Genomic DNA, 23,724 nt, shown 5'->3' on the forward strand with positions numbered 1-23,724 from the left:
TTTCCTGCTCGTCACACTACTATGCAGATGACGGCCAGCTCTATTTGTCTTTCTATCCTGATGAGGCCGCTAAGGCCGTTGCTGCGTTGAACTTCGATTTGAGTATAATACTCGAAATCTCTAGAAGGCACTGTCTGCATCTCAATGCGACTAAAACGGTAGCAATACTGTTCGGAAGGAGTAATGATAGACTGCGGTTTGAGGCTGTTGGCGATTCGGTGGTGATGGACGGAGAGAATATACTAAGCTTGTCACCGAGAGTCAAGAGTTTGGGAGTTTGGATAGATCAAGACCTGAGATTTACTGATCATGTTTCTGCCTGCTTGCAGAAAGCGTATGGGATGTTAAGGTTGGTTTATCAGAATCGAGAATTTTTGAACACGAAATTGAGAAGATTAGTTTGTGACTCAGTTGTCCTCTCACATTTGAATTATGCAGATGTCGTCTACAATCCCTGCTTGAGCGCCTTATATAAAAGTAGAATACAAAAGCTACAGAATTCTTGCCTACGACTCATTTTCGGGATAAGGAAATATGAAAGAATCAGTCACACTCTTGGTGTTGTCAACTGGCTGAATATGAGTAATAGAAGACATCTCCATTCCGCAATCTTATTCATGAAAATAATCAACACTAGAACCCCTCCATACCTGTACAATAAGATTACTTTTCGTTCTGATGTCCATAATTTGAACATTCGTTTTAAGGGCACCTTGACGCCACCTGTTTTCTCTACTGAGTTATTCAGACGTTCGTTTTCCTATAGAGTGGCGCAAGTTGTTAACGGTCTGCCTGTGAACATCAGAACTATAACCAACGATAACCGCTTAGGGTTAGATTTATGGATTTTTAGATTTAGAGGAAGAAGTAAATATTTTTGTTGTTGTATATTTGTTATTGCTTGCACATATGATTTTTTTTATAACGGCTCTTGTATGAATCTAAGGTTAGATAGAACAGTGCACTTATTGAGTTCACTGAATCTCGCCTTTACCTTCTTTTTAGATTTAATGTATTTTCCTGTGTATGGATTTATTTTGAAGGAATAAAGACCTTTATTATTATTATTATTATTCGACTTTCCCAATACCCTATGTTCCAGTTGACTGTTATCCATGATGGCTTACCATTACCAATCGATCGCTTGCCCAGACGTCTAACCTCCGACGGGCCTAGCGCAGGACAACTTGGTTCTTGGTAGAGCAGATCTGAGCATCCCATTTACTGTCTCACAGTCACTAGTAATTAAATCATCATAGGAACCATCAATTTGCTCAGGCATACCTTGTAAAATCAAGTTGTTTGTTTGTTTACATCACCGCCTAAATTCTCACATTTGGGACAACTCCACGCCACTGATTTCTTCGAACTGATAATACGAATCTCGGAGTTTCCCATACCAACACAGGCACCCCCGAAGGAATTCCCGCATATGACACACGATAGGACCAGATGATTTTCATTTTGTTTACGACAACAAAAGCAGGAAATCCTATTAGGTATCTTGATAACAATTTGAATATTCGGAAAATATGGTGCTTACATAGATTAAATAGATGGAACATAATCTATTTTCCAGACTGTTCATTTTTCCAATACTTCCCACTTCAGGCAACCACTAATGAAATAAATTTTCGCTTGTATTCCCCTCCTGATCGCTTCTGAATTTCTAAGACGGCGTGTGTATTTGTAATTGTCAATATATTATTTCAATCATTCACGTCGTAATATTTTGGAAAATATGCAGCGATGTGCCATAATATCGTGTGTTTGAAATAAAAGTGCAATTTACGCATGAAAGAGGAGAGCGGTTCACTTATTCCGGTAAGTTTTTGATATTTTATTCTGGTTTGAGTTCACGACCTTATGAAATCAGGGGAGGGAGTTAGGGGTCAGGGTCGAATTCTGTTTGAATTCGATGTGATGATTTTTACCTACATTGAAATGTTGAGTTTGTACATTAAAATAATTGATTTAAATTTTAGTTTCTCAAGAAATGAAACCAGACAACAGTAGTGGAGAGTTGCAGTGGGTCTTGAAAACAATTTACACTTCTCTTGTAATTTACACTACAGACTTCAGTCTAATGAGATAAATCGACTTTTACCGTAAATTTGAAAAAAGATGCCATCCCGAGTGAGGTAAGATAGGTACTTCACCACTTTGTTAACTCGCTCTCTTGTCTGAATATCACTTTGTTTGGAATTTTGCGAGTGATTTCTGACAACTTCTAGTTTTGTGGTGAAATTTATTAGATTCTCTTCCTTCTATGATATACCATGATTTTTTGTACAAACATCCTTTCTGGTTTCGAGATTAACAGTAGAACGAGATTTTAATTGCTTTAACAATGTTGTAATTATAGCCAATAGGTGTGGCACAGTAGTGCCACACCTGTCTTCAGTACTGGAGTTTTTAAAGGAAATGGAAGGAAAATGGGATCAAAATCATCAAACAAGAATGCCAGTTCAGGATTTGCAGAAAAAAATGAAAGCGTCTTGTAGTTCAAGGATAAAACAAGTAAGGTACATTCCTACCCAGGGTGGTACAAAAAATTCCTTATAAACTACTATGGTGAATAGAACTCGTCTTAGGAATGTAAATCCATAAAATTGAGCAAAGGTCATTGAACGGTCATGTTTTGAGGTACACGGCGTTGACCTTTTTTTGAAAATCAAAAAAGTTTCCTTTATTTCTAAGATATATTTCAATTGCAATGTGAAAATTATGTTACTTCTCTTGTTATGATTACAATATTATGACCTTCTAAATGGAGCTCAGATATTCCCATTATTTCTATGAATTTTCGAAAAAAATGTCTGTTATCAGGATACCTCATATCTCGAAGTGAAATTTCATTTGAAAAATTGTTGCAGGAATAAACACACGGAGAACAGAAAAACAGAAATTGAAAAACAGCTAATTGAAGTCAGAAAACCGATTCAAGACGACGAGTGTGTCGTCAGTAGTTGCTACCCTCGTTGCTACCCTACAAGCAGTTCTCAATTCATTGGAAGGATAAATTCAAGATGAAAGCTTGGAACGCCGAGGCAAATACCTAAAGTGAAATTTCTTCGAAGGGACCTGCATACATAAAAAACATAAATATGGCAATGACCTCAAACACTCTCCTCTAAAGTTACATTATTATTGAGTTGAAGCTTACAGTTTCGTAAAAAGAGCTCTTAATTATGATGCACTTCAACACCCAGAAGCACTTTCGAGGTATAAAGATTTGAAGAGGGAAGCAGGTTGTTGAAGTATTTGAGTTGCTGAAAATGAAAGTTCAAAATACTGCTTATTATAGTTTATATGCAATATAAATACATTACTCTTTCAATACCGAAAATGTGTTCAAAAGACTTGAGGATCTCTTCAATAAACAAACTCTTTTAGATTCTCATAATACAAGTTCCATAAAATTCAGCTGCTTCCACTTCTATTGATCTGAGAATTAACCATTTTAAAGGGAATTTATTTGATGAAAGTATTTTTTTGTTTTCAGTATATACTTAGTGAATAAAATTTCAAATAATCTGTATGGTAACATTGTATTCTTTTTTTTTTTCAAGCTTTTATTGATCAGCAATCAGAATACAATTCTATGAGCTAATTTTTTAACAATTCTAGACATAGAAAATATAGCATGAAGAGGTTCTCCCCATTGGGAGAATCTCTTAATATTCCATTAGGTCAGTTGGCCATTTCCTTTGCAGTCTTCTCACTTCGTTGTCACGTGTTAAGGGTTGTAAAAGGATATTTGTGTGTACTTCCAATCTAGAGTGGTGGTTTCTACTTCTTGTTTTTATGACATCCTGGACAAAGGGTATTTTCAGATCATCATGGAGTGTTTGGTTGGTGACATACCATGGTGCATTGGCTCTCATGCGCAATATCTTGGACTGGCATCTTTGAATGATGGCTATATTTGACTTGCTTGCGCATCCCCAAATTTCAAGTCCATACGCCCAAATCGGAATTATAATTGTTTTGTGCAAAAGAATTTTATTTTCTAATGATAGTTTTGACTTTCTTTCTATTAGCCAATAGATTTCCTTGGTTTTAAAATCTTCTTGTTTTCTCATCTTTTCAATATGTTCTTTCCAAGTAAGTCTGGTATCTAAGTGGAATCCCAGATACTTTACTGTTTCAGCTTGTGATATTGCTTTACCATTGAGATGGATTGGAGGACATCGTTCTCTCCTCAGGGTGAAATCTACTTTTTTTGATTTTGTTTCATTTATTTTTATTTTCCATTTGTTGACCCAGGATTCTACTAGTTTCAGATGTTATTGTACAAGTTTGGCTGCTATTATGGGATCTTCGTGGCTTGCTATTATAGTTGTATCGTCTGCAAAAGTTCCAGTTGTTGTGTTATTACATGTTGGCAGATCAGCAGTGTACAGCACATAGAGGATCAGACCCAATACACTTCCTTGAGATGTTTCCTCCCCTACTTTTGTTTTGAATTCTCGATCGGTGAGATATGATTTCAAGATGCTGAAGTACTTTAAAGGGAGAATAGTTTTGATTTTATATAGTAACCCAGCATGCCAGACTTTGTCGAAAGCTTGACTTACATCTGAAAATACTGAGGTGCAGTACTGCTTTTTTTCAAAAGCTTCATTGATGACTCTGGTTATTCGGTGGGTTTGTTGAACCGTTGAATGTCCTTGTCTGAATCCAAATTGGTGGGAGGGAATCCAGTCGTCATTGGAAATGTCTGTTTCAATCCTGTGTAGTAAGAGTCTTTCAAGCGGAATATTTGATTCCGTCTGTGAAGTTTGTGTAGGTTCTATATTTGTTATCGGAATTTTAATTCGTTAAAATTTTCAAAGTTGGTGTTCATCCTAAGTGTCCAGAGGATTTTTTTTCTCGTTGGTACTGCAGAAAACATCAGGTGAGCTCATTTTTCGTATCTCTTTTCTGATTTTACTCATAGCGTATAAAACGTTCGGCTTTATACCATAGTTTTATATTAGACTATTTCAGTGAAGATTTCTGAATATTTTATTATCTTCAAATTGTTTGATATTTTGAGATTTTTGAGTATAGAACCATGTCGGAAACCTCAGATAATGAGGGTTCTTACATGGAGGCGACCGATGCTGAAGAGTTCAGCGAAGGCGAATACGAGGAGCTTGTAAAGCTCAGAGAAGAAAATGGGCAGTTGAAAGCTCAAATTGTCAAACTGACTGAAACTGTGTCACAGTTGGTCGGTGAGATGCGCCTCTTGAGGGAGGAAATGACCCGCAATAATATGCCGAAATCTCCCACTTACGCCGCAATCACAAAACCGGTAGCGGGTTCCAAGAATAATTCCCTTATGGGAATTGTTTCACAACCCGAAACAAGGAAAAATGATTCAACGCAGGTCGCGAAGGCCCCAAACGCGCCCCCAACTAAACGCGCGCGAAAAGAAAGCTCCTCTTCTGACGAGGAAACTGTCAAGAAGGCAACGGAAGTGCCTAAAAAAGATAAAATTCCACCCATCACGATGATGGGCACCTCAGATTGGGTAGAGATATCTAAAGCTCTCTACACAAAAAGGATAAACTACAACCGTGCAACTACAGTTAAAGACGGTATAAAAATCATCGCGTCAACCGTAGATGATTTTAGAAAAATCACAACATTCTTCGAGCAGCATGGTAAGGAATTTTCTACCTACCGAATGGGGGAGGAGAACAAAATATATGCCGTTATTAGGCATTTACCAATCGACGCTGATCTTGCGTTGATTAAGGACGACCTGATATTCCAGGGAATATCAGACGCTGAGGTGTCCAGAATGATATCGAACAAGACAAAGAAGCCAATACCTCTCCACCTGGTTAAAACCCAGAAAAAGGAAATCTTCGAAGTGAAGCGACTCTACAACCTCTGTATTGTGGTTGAACATAAAAAGAGGCCTGAAAGTCCAAGCCAGTGCTTTAGGTGCCAAAGGTACGGACATGCACAAAACAAATGCTCCTTTTCGTGGAGATGCGTGAAGTGCTCAGGAAGTCATAGCAGCAATGACTGCACACTCACCAGAAAAGGTGAAGAGAGAAATGCCACATGCGTCTTATGTGGAGAAGAGGGCCATCCAGCTAGCTACAAAGGATGTAGCGAGTTCAAGTTGGTGACCAGAAAGAAAAATTCCCGAAAATCAGTTGAACAGAAAAAGACGGTAACAAAAACAACAACTTCTGAACAAAAAATTCAGGAAGTAGCGAAGACCCAACCTACAGAGCAGGAAAAGAAGAGGGAGACTCCAAAACCCGTCCAGAAAAAAGAAGGACAGAAAAAGCTTACAATGAAACAGGCTGTGAACAGTCAACAGGAGAAGAAGAAGATATCTGAATAAGCCGATGATTTAGATATCTTCACGGAAAAAATTTTCAACAAGATAATGTTGAAAATTGAGAGGGAAATGGAGAAAAAACTCCAAGCATTATTCAGTAAACTGAATTAATGGACCTTACGGATATTAGGAAGAAATCCCTCAAGATAATTTCGTGGAACATAAACGGGATCAACACTCGGAAAGCCGAGATAGAACAAATAATATCAGAAAGACAACCTGATATTATAGCCCTACAGGAAACAAGAATAAACCGGAACAGAAGTCTGAATTTCATGAATTATGAAACATATAGATGTGACAGAATTACAAACACCGGAGGAGGAGTAGCAATATTGGTGAGAACAGATCTGAAACACTACTTTAAAAGTAGATCCGACGAAACACAAGGAAAAACAGAAAAAGTGACGATTGTTGCCGAATTAAATCGGCAAAGAGTCGAAATAACCTCGGCGTATAAGCCACCACAAAACAATCTATTGGAAGAAGAGATAAACAACATGTTGGAAGGATCAAACCCGAAAATCTCTATCGGAGGTTTCAACTGTAAATCCCCATTATGGAATAGCATAACAGAGAATAGAAATGGCAAAAAACTCAAGAATTTCGCCGAAAAACAAAATGCCATAGTTATTGGACCAGAGCTACCGACATATCTTGCTTCTGGAAGAGGAATACCAGATGTAATGGATATCGCGATATTGAAAAATATAACTCAAGAATTCTCGATTGAAACTTTGGAAGATGGAACCTCAAACTACAATCCCGTGGAATTGACAATTGGAGAAGAACCAAGAGAAAAACTGCTGGAAATAAAAGAATATACCAATTGGACTAAATACAGCCATTGAATACAATCGGAAATAACAGAAATTCCAACAATAAGCACTCCAGACGATCTGGAATGTGCGGTAGAAAAACTGGAAGAGATTATATTGAAAGCTTACGAAAAAAGCACGGGAAGAGTGAAGAGACCAGCACCAAGTCATCCGCATGGCGATACGCCTAAAGAAGTAAAAGATCTTATACAAGAAAATCGAAGACTCAGAAGAATATATAGGATGAACAAAAATGATCTAAATAGAAGGAACCTCAACCGACATAGCCAAGTTCTGAAAAATGCCCTGAAAGATCTAAGAACAAGCAGATGGAACAAAAGGGTTCAAGAACTGAATACAATCGATCATTCTGCATGGAGGATGCAAAAAAGCCTACGAGGAGAAAAAACTAAAATTCCACCCCTACACGGAGAAAGGGGAATGGCTTATACCAATACTGATAAGGCAAATGCATTGGCGGACTCGATCGAAGGAGAATCGAGAATAAATTACAGGATAGACGACGATAATGAAGGTTTGGAAGAACTGGTTGAAGAAAATGATGAAGAAATGGATGAATTACCAGCGACTGCTGAAATAGACAAGCCAACATCGCCAAATGAAATCAGGGAAATAATTAGAATACAAAAAGAAAGAAGACTCCTTGTAGGAGTCTGCAGAGAAAGTGAGGTTTGGTTCAGTCTTTGCGAGATAGGTGGCGTATCGTGATGAGAATATCTCAAAGCGACGTCCCAAGATAGCATAAGACCACCACCCTCCACTCGAGAGATTCAGTGCTATACTGTACTGACGAGGGAAAATGATCCCGAAACCGGTCTACAGTTGCACTTGAATTTTTCGAATTCTCTGATTCCTATGATAGTTCATGACTAACTCACACTATTGGAACGACAATTCCTTCGGAATTGTTGTTTCCATTAATATATCAAATAATTAGAAGAAGAGGAAAGCTCCCGGAAGCGATAAAATAACGAATGTTATGTTAAAGAAATTACCTAGAAAAGGTATAGCCGCTCTAACAAATATCGCGAATGGAATTATGAGGACAGAACACTACCCAGAAAAATGGAAAACAGCAGAAGTCATAGTATTCAATAAACCATTCAAAGAGAAGAAGTTTCCACAAAACTACAGACCGATAAGTCTACTGTCGGCGTTAGGAAAAGTAGTAGAAAGAATTATCGCCACGAGGCTAAATGAGGAAACCAAAAATCTGGAATTAATACCACCAGAACAGTTCGGATTCAGAAGAGAGCATTCAACAGAACAACAATTATTAAGGCTCACAGAGCACATAACAGAGGGATTCCAAAATAAACAAGCTACGTCGCCAGAGCATTAGACAGAGTATGGCATGAAGGATTAATATATAAGATGAGATGTGCTGGATATTCGATCAAAATATGCAAGTTGATCAGGAATCATCTCAAAAATAGAAGATTTTACGTAAAAGTGGGAGGAGAATGCTCCTCAACAAGAGATATAGAGGCTGGAGTACCCCAAGGATCAGTACTTGGGCCACTTCTGTACAACATATACATCCACGATATTGCGAAAAATCCAAGAACCATGCTAACGTTATATGCTGACGACACAGCCATAGCAACTCGACACCGAAACCCTGAAATAATAGAACGAGTTCTACAAGAGTCGATTGACGAAACAAATGACTGGAGCATAAAGTGGAAAATCAAGCTAAATGGACAAAAGAGCCAAGCAATATTACTACAGAAGAGAAGACTGATACGCACAACAAAACTGGATGTTGACGGCGAAGAAATCGACTGGAAAAATGAAGCCAAATATTTAGGAATAACGCTTGACAAAGGACTTACCTGGAAAAGTCATATCAAACGAGCAATCGACAAAACGAAAGCAGCGATGAATAGACTCTATCCTCTGATAGGAAGAAGAAGCCACATGTCGAAAGAGACAAAATTGAAGATAATCAAAGCCGTTGCTAGGCCTCAACTGACTTATGGATCAGTTGCCTGGGGTTTCGCGGCAAAGAGCCATATCAAAAAGAATTCAGGCCACTGAAAACAAGCTGCTACGATGTGCAATAGATGCACCTTGGTTCGTCAGGAATAGACAGATTTATAAGGACCTGAAATGGGAAACCATAACGGAATTCATGAACAGAAAAGCAGAGAAATTATTCGAAACAGTGAAAAACCATCCGAATCAAGAACTCAGGAGACTAGTGGACTACGACCCAGAGGAAGACAAAAGGAGAATGCGAATTTACCGAAGGAGACCAGGAGATCAATTAAAAAGAGATTAAAATAACAACAGAAACTTATTGAACAATTCAATAAAGTGTTAATCCAATAGAGGATAAACACATAAATCCCAGCACGATAGTGTGCGAGAAGAAAACCGACCAAGAGATGAACGGTTTATAGGCAAATGCTCGGAACCAAAATTCAAGAAGCAGTAGGGTTTTTGGTGGGTCTCGAGCTCGGGAGAGTGAGAAACCCCACACTGTTCCTCCTCAGGAGATGAGGGTGGTTCGTCTGTCTTGCAGATTTTCCCCCTGCTACACCAAAAAAAAAAAGCTGATCTGTGAAGCGGTGTATTCAAGTCGAGAGCTCTGTAATTAAACTCGATATACTCGAAGATTACGAGCGAGAAATTTTCAAAAGTGAACACAATTCTTTTTAAAGATACACTAGTTGAGACCAAGTTGGAGATTAGTGGTTTTGAAATCAAAATTGAACTTGTAAAGTAGTAAACAACAGCGAAAAATTCGGGGTGAAAATTCAATATCTGAGTGGAAAAACAGCTGTCGAGAGAGATAACAAACGTTATCGCCGCCGATAAACAATTTTGAAACTGGCATTGGAGACAGAGTTGTACTCAGATATATTTTGAAGATTGCCGAAAGAGGGAAAGATGAGGAATGAGGAAGATAATACAAGTGACGAAGAAAAAAGAAGAAGTAATGAGAGGGATGAGGGGTACATATTTGTAAAAAGTAAGAGAATACTTCGAACACCACAAAAATCAAAATCAAGTATCCAAGATGATCAAATAGATAAAATGATGGAGATGATGCAGGAAATGAGAGAGATAAGAGTTGAACAGCGAAATTACCAGGAAGAGATGAAAAAGAAATGAAAACAGAATGAAGATATTAAGGAAGAAAATGAAAAACTCAAAACCGAGGAAAAGATTATACGGTCCGAAATGATGATTTTTTCAGAAAAAACTTGGAGATGGAACTGTGACGAGGCAGAATTTGTCCCGCCACGGAAAGGAAATTTCTTCATCTATACTTGCATAATAAGAACTATCAACCGAAATATTTTTTCGAAGAAAACCGTTATGTTATCATAGGGGGTCTTTACCGATTGATATTATGCCATTGTTTTCCACCGACCAGTTCCATATAATTCTTTCCGTTCAACCGTACATTTTCTGAGTCGAGGGAGGTCTTTCAACTTGTTCAGTTTTTCCTTCTCTTCAGTTGTTTCTGTCTCTTTTCGAGCCGGCTGATTGATCGGGCAATTTGAGTGCAGCCAATAGGGAAATGAGTTAACGATAGTAGGGACAGTTTTCCCGAGAAATGGTACTTCTTCGAGCCCTGCGCGGAAGGTCAAGAGCGAAGTCAGAGGAGATCGAGCTGCCGAGAAAAGTGCGTAAGGTGTTATTACCGTGAATTGGAAATTACGTCAAGAAGTTTGAAAGTTTAAGGCAAGTCACTTGTAGCATTATTGTTCCTTTCGTAGTGCATACCTGAGGGCTATTTTCCGCTTTCTTGAGTCCGTTGGACTGGCTGAAAATACTTACCTACCGTTTAAACTTGATCTAGTGATCGTAGATTGTGTAGAGTGCCGGCTTCCGCATCTGTTATTCGACCGCCGAGTGGATATGAATAGAAGCATTAAGAAAGATGAAAGCAAAGAAAGGAAAATAGAACACGACTGCCTGAGAGCATATAGACTATCAAACAGAGAAGTGGCAGCAATTTACAAAAAGGAGACGGACATAAAATTTGAGCGAAAATTTGAGATAAATGACTCAACAATGAATAGCATGTGGAACAAATTTAAAAATATAGTCATAGAATCGGCAAGAGAGGTTTGTGGAAGCTATAAAAAATCTAACAAGAAGAAGCAAACGGCATGGTGGAATAAAGAAGTGAAAGCGAAATTAAAGTTGAAAAGGGAAAAATGGGAGAAGTATCTAAGCAATAGAACCACAGACAATTATGAAGAATATAAGAAACAGAGAAAGAATGTTAAGGCCTTTATACTATCGCTGCAGAAGGAAAAGTTGAAAAAGTTTGGGGAGAAATTGGAAAACAGCTATAAGACAAATCAAAAACCATTCTACAGAACTCTAAAAGCACAAAGAAGCGAAAGAAAGAATGAAAATGTGAATATAAAGGGTAAAAATGGAATTCCGTTAAAGGGTGATGAGGAAGTAATGGAGAGATGGAGAGATGGAGAGAATATTTTTTGGAACTGCTGAATGATTGTCAGAACGAAATAGAAGATCGATACGAACCACCTGAAAGGAAGAATAACACTTGAAGAGCTGAAGCAGGCCATAGAAACGTTGAAGAATGGAAAGGCGCCTGGAAGTGACAAAATAATCTCGGAAATGATCAAGAACTTAGGACAGAAGGGATTGGAAAGTCTACTGAGGATTTTCAATAAGGTTTAGAAGGATGAAATAATCCCAGAAGATTGGCAAACAGCCCTAATAGTTCCGATATACAAAAAAGGTGACAAACAAGATTGCAGTAATTATCGGGGAATAACTTCATTGAGCACTGCTATGAAAATATATGAGAAAATATTGGACAGAAAGATCAGAGAGAAAATCGAAACAACACTAGAAGAAACACAGAGCGGCTTCAGGAGAGGTAGAAGCATCCAAGATCATGTTTTTACTATGAAGATACTCTTCGAGAAAGCAAAAATGGAAAACAAAAAACTATACATAGGCTTTATAGACCTGGTGAAAGCCTTTGATAAGGTGAAAAGAGAAGTACTGTGGGCTATACTTGAGAAAAAAAGAATACGGGGAAAGCTGATGAAAGTCATAAAGAATATTTACAAATTGAACAGAAATCGTGTAATAAGTCTGAATAGAACATAAAAAACCTTCCAAACAAAAACAGGATTGAGACAGGGGGGAAGTTTGAGTCCGGTGCTGTTCCTAATATTTATGGATGAAATTCTGAAAGAATGCACGAAGAGAATTAAGAAGTTTCAGGTTGGATACAAACATATGGAGAGGGTGGAAATATCGGAATGCGCTTTTGTAGATGACATCATCATAATCACTGAACGGGAAAAAGATCTACAGAGAAACATGGAAATATGGAATGAAGTCATCAGAGACTTCGGAATGGAAATCAACAAAACCAAGACGAAAGTTATCGTGATAGGAGATCCGGAACAACTGAACATAGGATTGGACGGAACAAAGATCGAACAGGTGATAACGTTTAGATACTTGGGAGTAGAACTAAGCGAGGACGGAAAGCAAGACGTAGAAATTAATCGAAGGATAGAAAGTACAATAAGGTTATATCATATGATGAACAACAGCTTTATAAGTAAGAAGGAGATTTCCAAAAGCACAAAGATGAAGGTATACAAGGTAATCTATAGACCGACACTAACCTTCTCATGCGAGTCATGGGCCCTGAATAGAAAACAGAAAAGCGGGATCAAGGATGAAATACCTCAGAAGAGCGAAGGGCGTGACTAGAATGCATAAAATAAGAAATGAAAAAATTTATCAAGACCTAGAGATAGAAAGAGCCCATACAGGATTTTGTAGAAAAAAGACAACTCAGCTGGTGGGGACATTTGAACCGAATGAACAAGGAAAGACCAGTAAAACAAATATGGGAAGCCAAAATCCAAAAGAGGAGGAAAAGAGGAAGACCAGAGCAAACATGGAATAACACCCTGACTGAAATCATCAATGAGAAAGGAAAAACATGGAATGAAGCAAAAGCTATGGCTTTGAACAAGAGAGTGTGGACCAAGTTTGTGCATGGAAACGAAGTCCAAGTATAAGAATTTATAACTGAAATGTAGGTAAATTAGAGTAATAATTTTGATTTGTAATATAACACCCTACACCATTGTATGGTATATAGAAAAGCACCAACGATAAGTCGTCGATTGTGGATCGTTTTCGTTGGATCTCTATATGACCGCCGATTCGACTAATGGTTCCCAAACATGATGGTAAATGTTGTATAATCTGGTTAAATTGAATATCAGTAATTGGGGGTAACTCAACCTAACCCAACCATAAATTATCCTCATTATTGGTGTAGTTCTTCCTTTAATTTTTTTCTTTAATTTGGAATTCTCACAGAGGGTTTCATAAAACTTTGGTTGTCCGATCAACGATTTGACAGTCACTCGATTTCTAAGACGAAATCACTGAAACCTTTTGATTTCTGAATATATAGAAGAAGTAGCAATTGAGAATACGTAAATGGACTTATAAACATCATAATTTGATGCGAGAATGATATTCTGAATGATCATGACTGAATTATCGATTAAAAACATATTGACGTCTGTTCGTCAATCAAGGGTTGATTCCCCGATCAAGCTTTATGAAACCCGGGGTCAGTGTTTTTACCATCCAATCACCATCTTATTATCGATGTTTTTAACATCTAATCACTATGGGATGATCATTTAGTCTAACACAACCTAACCCAACCAAAACCTAACTTCCTTTTTATAGACCACTCCTATTGCCACAGCTATTGGAGTGTTCATCCTTAATTATTTTTTCGGAATTCTCAGTGTTTTATCCATTTAATTACTATAAGATGATCATTTAGGGTAGCACAACCTAACCCAAACATAACCTAACCTAACCTAACCAACCTTTTGTTGGCCTAGTTCACCCCCCTAATTTTCCAATACTGTATTATATTATAAAAGTATCCTATAGAATCAATATGCAAATAATTTCCTTAATCCCAACATCCAAGCTTTAAAAAATATATATAAGACTAGCTGACCCGGCAAACGTTGTTTTGCCATATAAATAATTTAGGAGTGGACTACCCCTAACATTTAGGGGGATGAAAAATAGATGTTGGCCGATTCTCATAGATACCGGATAAGCACAAAAAATTTCATCAAAATCGGTCGAGCCGTTTCGGAGGAGTATGGCAACGAAAACTGTGACACGAGAATTTTATATATTATTATAGATGTATTTAATCGCTTCAAATGGCTAAAAATTATCTAATGTAAAGCAGACTGATGTATAAGGGATAGTTTCACGTGAGATAATGAGTGGTACCTATGTAGGTTAGGCTCATTATGTCTGATATAATTAGAGTTCGAATAATAACAAACAGACTATTTTATTTCTTGTCGATTGAAAGATCATCTTTTCATATTGAATTGATGTGGCCTATACTTGATGAAAATCCATAATTGAAATTGAAACAGATTATACGCTTTTGACAAAATGAGTTTTTAAACCTTTAAACCTTGACACTTGTTTCGCTATAACAATAGCATCTTCAGATGGGTAAACTAAAATATTTGGCATCGAAACAAAAATATATAAACAAACAGTTAGACTCTATTGCTAAGAATTGGGAGGAGGTAATGATAGTTTCCGGAACATTCGAAACAATTTGGGACAGAAATAGAAAATATTAGAGCTCATAATAATATGTTAATTACCGGGAACTTCAGAGCAATTTACAGGTAGGTAACAATCGGAGGATCGACCGTATGACGATGAAACTCTCTATTAACTTTCAATTAATTCATAATAAAATCTTCATTCCTCGATGTTATCGAAAACTATTATCTACCCCTAGATTTCAACAAGGTTTAGGTTTTGAAGCCCTCTTCCTCCCTCACATCTGCTGAGATATAGTCTGCTCACCGATGAATGGGGGTGGTGGACACCATACCTAGTGAGCAGCTTCCTCGCCTGGATGTCCAGTGCTTGTAATTCTGCAGTTGTACAGCGCACAACCCCGAATGAGTAGCTCATGCAAGATATAGCCCATATATTTATTGAAGTAAAGAGAGCCTTGGCATACAGTTTGGCCTTCAGCAAACTTCTGACCCTGCCGAAGTACTTTGCTTTGAAGTTCTCCTTTACTTCTGCTGTTTTTATATCCAGAGCCTGCTGAACGCCAAGGTACTTATATGTTTCTTGAGGTTGCAAGCATTCTATTCTCGACTCATCCCACAGCCTGATACCTGGTCCCTCCTCAATTTTGCCTTTCTTTACATTTAGGACCGCACACTTGTCCAGGCCCATTTCCATTCCTATGGTTTGGCTAAAAGAAGACTATCTCCAATAATCTCCTCAACTGGTCTTTATTGGCTGCGAAAAGCTTCAGGTCGTCCATGTACAATTGGTATGTTATCTTGACGTTTCTTTCTTTGTTGAGAGTGTACCCATATTTGATGTTGTTCAAAAGCTTGCTGAGGGGATTCAAGGCCAGGCAAAACCACAGCGGGCTCAGTGTGTCTCCCTGGAAGATTCCACATCTGATTGCTATCTCTTCAGAGACACTGGTTGCGTCCTTGCTATCGATTATCAACCTAGTACGCCAGGATTTCATCAGGTGTTCTAATAGGTTGATGATGTTCTCGGAGATTCCATACAATCGCAGCACTTTTATCAGCCAGGAGTGCGGCACCGAGTCAAATGCTTTTCTGTAGTCGATCCAGGCTACAGAGATGTTCCTAAGCTTACTCTTAACATGTTTAGTGATGATTTGATCGACTACAAGGAGTTCCTTACAACCTTTTGCGTTCCTGCAGCATCCACCCCGTTCACGTGCCAAGATATTGTGTTTCCTCACATGTTTCCATATATGCATGGTGATTGTGCCAGAAAGGATCTTGTGAATGGTCGGTAAACATGTGATTGGGCGATAATTTTTGGGGTTTGTCGATATGTTGCCCTTTGGTATCATGAGGGTACTGCCCAATGTGAGGGACTCTGGTATAGTCGATGGGTCAGTGCCTTCAGGAATAGGTCCGCTAAAGGGTACTGGGGAAGTATTTCCACTAGTAATTGTGGATCTTGTCTGGTCCAGGTGCAGCCCAGTTATTGGTCTTCTTGAGAACATTTTCAATATCTTTTTTGGTAATTTTAATGTTTTCCATGTCGTACTTAGTGCTTTCTGCCTCAGCTTCCCTAATCCATCCTGCGTCGTCGTTATGATGTTTATCTTTACCCCATAGTTCCTGCCAATATTTACACATATCATGTGCCTTCGGTGTTTTGCCATCTGTAGAAGTCTGGTTCTCGAGGTTTCCGAAGAATGGTTTTTGATTTTTATAATACAGTTGGTTGTTTCTGTATCTCTTGGTCCTTTCGTTGTAGCGCTTCGTACGATTTCCTAATGCTTTCACCTTCTGTTTCAGATTGTCGCAGACGGTCTCCAGTTTCTGCCTTAAGTCAACTGCCCATGATTTGATCCGGAATTCGGAGACTATTTTGTGGACAGCTTTATTGATCTTGTAAGATAATGTATCACTATTAAGGTATGTGTGTAAAACACCAATTTTTTTCCGGATAGTAACTATTTTCTTCTCTAGGCGGGTCTTTCATGGGGGTTGGTTTATCTCTGGCCTCGTTTTTGACACTTTCAGGCTCATCCCCATTTCCTCACATACAGTACCTGCTCCCGCGTATACCAGATCAACTATCTCGCTGATAGAAGAGGGCTTACTGACATACGCTTGGATAATGGCATCTACCAACTGAACCTTCTGCAACATTATGTGCAAGCCTTTCATTCTAGAAATCCTGGGTCTGCTCTCCGGGGCCATAGCTGCGTACGAAAAGAGATTTCTGCTGAAAACCTTTTCCAGCTCTTTATATAGATGATCATTTTGGTGTTCTGACTGTTGCTCTTCCAATAGTTCGGCCTCTTCCAATAGTTCGGCCTCTTCCTCGACCGGTACAGCAGTTTGTGGCCAGATGCTTTGCTGGATGGTTGTAAGTTCAGCGTTCGAGAATTTCTGGTTTTCCAGAAAGTATCTGACACGGTAAGCTAGTAGGTTAGTGTAAAGCTTTTTATCTGGTCTGAAGTCATTCCATATTTCAGTTAAAATTTGGCGGTATGTCTATTCTGATGATTCCTGTAGGTTCTTTGCTATGTAATGAGCACGCATCAGTAGGACATTTTCGTCTTCCGTCCATCGCGCTCTCCCATCGTTTTTCGGCTCCTGTGTGGGGCTAGTTTGACCCTCGTACAAACGCAGGCTCTTACGGTACCATCTCGGAGGGTTGCGCCGATTGCACCACAACATCTCCCATCAGGCTGAACCTCCGGACGGCTCCGTCCAGATATATAATTATCTCGTTGTCTAATGTTGACAATTAACGGTTACCATCGTAACCACAGAATGAATTAGTTAAATAATTGATGATTTCACATAGCATGGTTCGCGTAATGACTGGTACTGTACGAAATTCAAAATTGAATATCTCGAAAACGAATGCATTAAATGAGAAAAATATCAATACGCTGAATTCAAGATAACAAGGCCTTTCAAATGAGGTATCACACACCCTATCTTTCCTATTCAAAATTTAGGTGTTGGTGTTCTAAAACTAAGGATTGAAGCGAAAAAGTTGTCCCCCTCGAAGTAAAAATCGACGTTTCCGAGCATTTTTTCGAAATAAATTTATTGCGCCCGTTATCTCGTCTGTTTCGTTTTAAAAAGCCCACCCTGTATATATGGGGGTCGTGCCAAATCGTCGGTTCAAATATCTGTCGGAGCTTGATTTTTGGAACGACGCTTCATCGGTTCTCGTTCCAAACCGACAGTGTGTGTGGATTTCGTTCACAATCGGCGGTTATTTTTAAATTGGCGGAGAACGTGTCGCGTGTAACCTTCATTTAATTCTGTTTTTCTGTACTTTTATTCAGTAATTTCAAATACGATGGTTAAGAAGACAGCAAACAAACAATTTATCACGGATTTCATTATTTTGTACAGGCAATTTACTGGCTTTTTTAATTTTTATTCGACACAGTAACCGCGGCCGCCACTGCTGAAAGATATTTCTTTTTCTTGACGTATATATCCGAAAACGACTGGAAAATATCAGAGATTAGTTTTCATAAGCGGCGAGCATATCGCGTCTAGACCATATTGCCGTACTGTTTTTGTATCATTTTATTTAGTTATTTCAACAACGATGGATCAGAAGACAGCTAACAAACAATTTATTGCGAATTTCATCGATTTTTACAGACAATTAACAAGATTTTTTAAATTTTCATCCGACACAGTAACCCCGGCCGCCATTGCTGAAAGATATTTCCTCTTCTTGACGTACAGATCCGAAAACGAATGAAAAATAACTGGGAGGATTTACCGAAGTGTGTGGGCACAACAGGACGGCGATCAGAATCGTCGGTTCGAATCGCGGCGATACGAACGGATGGAAGAGAACGAAGTCTGTGGCCGGCTTAAGCAGAGGAAAAATGTCAACGGGGTACCATACATATCTTTGTACGATACATGAAAATAGAGATAAAAACCTCAGGAAAAATTCTCTGTTTGCCTGTATAAGTGTAAATATAACCATAACAATAAAAATAACATTTCCTTATTCGGTCATAAGTAGATTCGCCGTCCCCCGGTTGTTGCACCGTTTTTCCTCCAGTCAGCAGATTTCGGTAGGTGGCGTGATCCACTTCGATTGTTCATATATTTGAATTCCAATGGAATTGAAATGAAATGAATATCGGAATGAATAATTTGAAATAATGTTCGAATTTCGAACAGTAAATTATGATGGGGGACAAATGACGCAAAACAACTCAGAAACAGTACGATATAAGAAAATTATAGACGCACACTCGAATTTTATCCGTTAGTTGAATGAATATAAATTATAAATATATATCTACGAACCCTATCCTTAGTTTTGAATATCCTCATAGGCTGGAGAATTCGTCTGTAATATTGTCTGATCCACCTAATACGTCCACTTGCAGGTGGCATATTTCTTGGTACCAGGGGTGACTGTCGTTCTTCGTTGTACCGATCTCGCAAATTCTCTAGTTCTTCTTGGAACATGATCATTGCTTCCAAGTATCTCTCTTCCAGATGTAAACAAGGTAATTTCAATTTCTCGAACCTTAAACAAGGAATTAGTAGGAATAATGTCGTCTAAATGAATAATATTTTTAAATGATCTCTGACTTTTTTAGTGATGAAATGATGTAGGCTAGATTCTTCTGCTTAGGTATACATTTTCGAAAAGAAGCTTCTTGTCTTGTCTTCTGACATTTTGAAAATTTGATAAAAACTACTGACTGGCCAGATGAAAGCAGTGTTATCATACCAACATTGTCAATTTCGTTCTTCTCATACCGCGACCAAAACTCATAACCAGCGGCTTTCATCTATTGCTCATACAATTTTTTTATTCAATTTTGATAGCTCCAAAAGGCGAGCGAATTTTTCGCTAGATGTGCTAGTGTAGTGTGAAGTCCACACCCTAGACTCAACTACTTATATGATTAATATTAAGTTTTTGATCTCCATTTATCTTTTATACTTATTATTTTATACATTGATATTACGTGTTTTATGCTATGAAAGAAGTAAAGCCAACTCGTTATCAGAAAGGGACTTATACACATGCCCGATTTAAAAATCCAAAAATGACGAACAAGATATTGATTAGTAGCCAAATATTTACATGTTCAATTTGCCCAATATTATGATCTATGAAATGACAAGCCCCCGTCATGGTCGATAAAAAGAACTTGCATTAGTTTGTCTATGTTCAGGGCCTCAAAGGCGTGACTCTTCAAAGAATATGTCTATTACATATATTTTTTTTTTCTCCCACCTTTTCAAGATCACCGTACTTGGATATCTTCTTACTAACAAAATTAAGGATTGTTTCAAAGACCGCAAAGACTTAAGAATAGTTTCGCAATGCAAGAAGAGAGTGTCGGACTTACACTCAGGGTTGAAAGACCCAGTGCCAGTGAGTCTGAGATCAAACGTAGTGTATGAAATTGAATGTGATAGTTGCCATGAAACTTATGTGGGCCAGACGTCGCAATGGCTAAAAAACCGAATAACATTACATAAAAGTGACATAAGGACTAATAACCCAAGGTGTGCTCTCTCAACTCATGCAGACCGCCTTTCTCATAATATTGACTTTGAAAACGTTAAAATTTTAGACACAAATTTCAACCCAAAAAAAGATTTATTTCAGAAATGATTAATATCAAAACTCAAAAAAGTCGAATTAATAAAAAAGCAGATACGCAAGGTTTAAGTCCCATCTATGCTCATCTGTTGGAATATTCAAGAAACAGACCATTCTTCGATGGTCCAGTTGACGGGTAATAATGAAGAATAAAAAAAAGGAGTTCCAAAATGGTAGTTACGGCGAGATGATTACATTCCCTCGCGTCCTGGTTTGGAACTCCCAAATTCGTTTATTCAATGAAATATAGATATAATACAACGTCCAGTTCTGAAATAATAGTTTTCTGTAGTTAATTAGTGGAATCTTTAGATGATTGTGTCCGTATAAAGTGATTATTGTGTTGTTTTCTGCATTGAGCACGTGGCTTTCTCTTACAAAATTTTTGGGGATTGGCTTGTCCAAGATTCCTGCACTTCCTCAGGACCCCAGGAATAAACGTCCAGTTCTACAACTTGAGATTGGGTGCATAGCCTAGCTGGCTGACCCAGATCGGCTGCCCTCGTGGTGAGGGTGCTTGATCAACCAGAAGGAAGAAGAAGAAGAAGAAGAATAAAAAAAACTCTATGTTCTGTACGTTTTAAACCTTGTTTATTTTAATACTCACAATACATGTGATTTGTGAAAATTTTGGAAGCTCAAATTGTTTTTAAGTTTTAATTTCACGACTACATTGCCATACAACACTAGAACTCGTATTCGGTAAGAGGTGTATTGTTTATATTCAAATCTTAACTCATATGTACCATGCGCATATATGTACATTCCGTACTGTTCACGAATATAGGAGCCGTATCAGTACCACACAGCGTCATTCTAGAATAAGAAGTCTGTTCACTCACATCATTCATGTAAACAAATTCAACGAATATAGATATAAGGTAATTCAGTGTTTTTATTCAACTCAATTCACAAGTAGATCGAGTGAAAAATATCACAAGAACGAACAAGAGGTCTATGATGTTTTTGGTTGTCTGTTTTATGTTATAATTTTACAGCTGCCCTGAGGAAGGAAACAACCGTTTCCGAAAGCCTAGCACAAACAACCGTGTACCCAAATCAATGCACGAATCCCAATCCAATCCCTCAAATTTGATAATTGGGATTTCAAAGTACTGATACACCTATCTCAAAAAAGAATTTCTTTTTGCGTATTGTAGATATGTCAAAAGTCAAAATACGCTGTCTTTTTATCAGGGATTCGATAGGGGATCTGTAATGCATAGCAATAATGTGGTTAATCGGAAGAGGAGATAGTATACGCGCTTTTATGTAGAATATTGGCAAGAAAATTCTTTCTGGGGCTCACAGCGTCCCAGATGATTAATTGCTTGATGAGAATAAAGTTTTTCCGTACGTATGGTCGATATTTTTCAATTCAGAAGATAACTGTTGAAGAAGTGGAGTTTCATGTAGAAATGCAGGTTAAAAGGAAAACGGTTCAGTTTAGACGATAACTCGCCCATAAGAGCTTATTTATCATGTAATGAATCCGAATTTTCTGAGAAAATTGGAATTCATCTTGAGGCATTCCTTTCATTTCACATTTCCGCCTTTAAAAATATTTAATTCTCAACTCTTCAATTCATTCATTTCGATAAGCAGAGTAAATGTAAAACACCGTTTATCTGTGTTTGACGTTATTTTCTTGCATGCCGTTGAAGATTTCGACGTTTTTCTGATGTTGATATGCGATAAACCGGAGCTGACGAGGTTGTTACTTTTGTCGCATTCTGGAATTTTCAGATTTTTCACGTGTGGGGATTTGCCTATAAAAGCAGATTTTCCCCCGCGACGGGTCACTTTTCTCTTTTCTCTGCGTTTCTTCTTTGATTATCTGTGTTTACGACGAGCCGTTCCACAAATTTAGAGTAAATTTTGTTTTGCGAGGGTTAGTGCATTTGGAAATTAATTTTTCTCTTTTCGTTTCCCGCGAGTGCCTTGAAGTAAAGGAGGTAGGTCCCCGTCTATACCGTACAGTTTCTTTATTAGACCTACACCGGTTATTTATTTGACACTGCTGTACTGTATCGCTTTCTGTTATTTTTTGCCGTACTTTACCCTGTTTCGCGAGTCTGACTCTTCCTTCGCTATCAGTCATAGTGCGTAAGCCCTTGGGGTAGTGAAGAGGAAGTCCCGTCAACCCCCCTGTTCGCGTTCCCGCGTCATAAGTGTTGAAATAGAAATCTCTCCTTTTCTATCAGTCATGATGTGTAAGCCCTTGGGGTAGAAAATAAGAGATACCGCTCGTCGTTAGTGAAATCCTGTATTCGCGCTCAAAATAGACCTTTTCTTCGCTAACAGTCATGGAGCGTAATCACTTGGGGTAGTGAATAAAAGTCTCGAGGAGATCCGCCCTGGTTGTGTTTCTTTCATTTCTGGAGAAATATAATTAATTACATCCCGATACCGTATACCAAGTCATTTCACTTCGCGAGGTCGTCCTTAGTATCCATTTCGTCAGTTCTGGTTGGCGCGTTTTATTGAACAATCTTTGATTTTTCAGAGTACCCGGTATAGACTTCATAAAATGCTCGTGATCGGATCGAATTTCCAGATTGTATGTTTGCTGATCGATTCGCTCATATTTTATACCTACACATATATCTGTTGTTTTTATAATCAGTTTCCGAAGGAGTGAATAAACTGGTACATAATTTAATTTTGACTACTTATTTATTGCTACCACCCTAGATAACAGCGAACTCTGTCTCCGACTAGCAGCTAGTCTGGTAGGTTTGCTATTCTTCCTAGTAAAATGAATAGCTGGCGCTCGAGATAAGTTTCTCCGAGGAAACCACGTTACAACCAATCTAATATTCATAGGTAATCAATTTGGAAGAATTATTATGCACTTGAGTATAAACCAGCTAATTCAATTACTAGCAGAAAGTTGAAGGTTAGGGCGTGGAATAATATTGGAGATCCGCCCACGATAGGTAGAGAAGAAATTTGGATTTCGAAGTAAAAGCGGCTACACACTGCCCGACTCGGTCAGTGTCGAGTGAAAACTCGACCAAAGCAGACGTGCTGTAAGAGACAAAGTGGAAGAGAAAGTCGAAGTGAAAGTGTACACTAGCGAAGCTAGGGAATTTTTGACCCAGTCTGTGAAGTTTGTGTAGGTTCTATACGTTTTTGTGTTTTCGGAATTTTAATTCGTTAAAATTTTTAAATTCTATGTTCATCTGCCAGAGTCCAGGTCTAGATCGTTGGTTCTGTAGAAAGCATCAGGTGAGCTTATTTTTCGTATCTAGTTCCTGATTTTTCGCATAGCGTAGAAAACTTTTGGCTTTACATTATAACATTATATAT

General features: G+C 38.2%; 1 protein-coding gene across 3 annotated transcripts in view; it reads right to left on the bottom strand.

Moving 5' to 3' along the window:
- The window catches only part of LOC123318393 (dynein axonemal heavy chain 8-like), a 1,393,903-nt gene that overhangs the window by 1,134,734 nt on the left and 235,445 nt on the right, over positions 1-23,724 (bottom strand). For all 3 annotated transcript variants that reach the window (XM_044905013.1, XM_044905020.1, XM_044905005.1), the window contains exon 11: positions 19,095-19,320. In XM_044905013.1, the coding sequence (XP_044760948.1) occupies positions 19,095-19,320 (226 nt within the window). The remainder of the gene's footprint in view (positions 1-19,094; positions 19,321-23,724) is intronic.

This window comes from Coccinella septempunctata, chromosome 1 (assembly GCF_907165205.1).
Source record: "Coccinella septempunctata chromosome 1, icCocSept1.1, whole genome shotgun sequence".
Lineage (NCBI taxonomy): Eukaryota > Metazoa > Arthropoda > Insecta > Coleoptera > Coccinellidae > Coccinella > Coccinella septempunctata.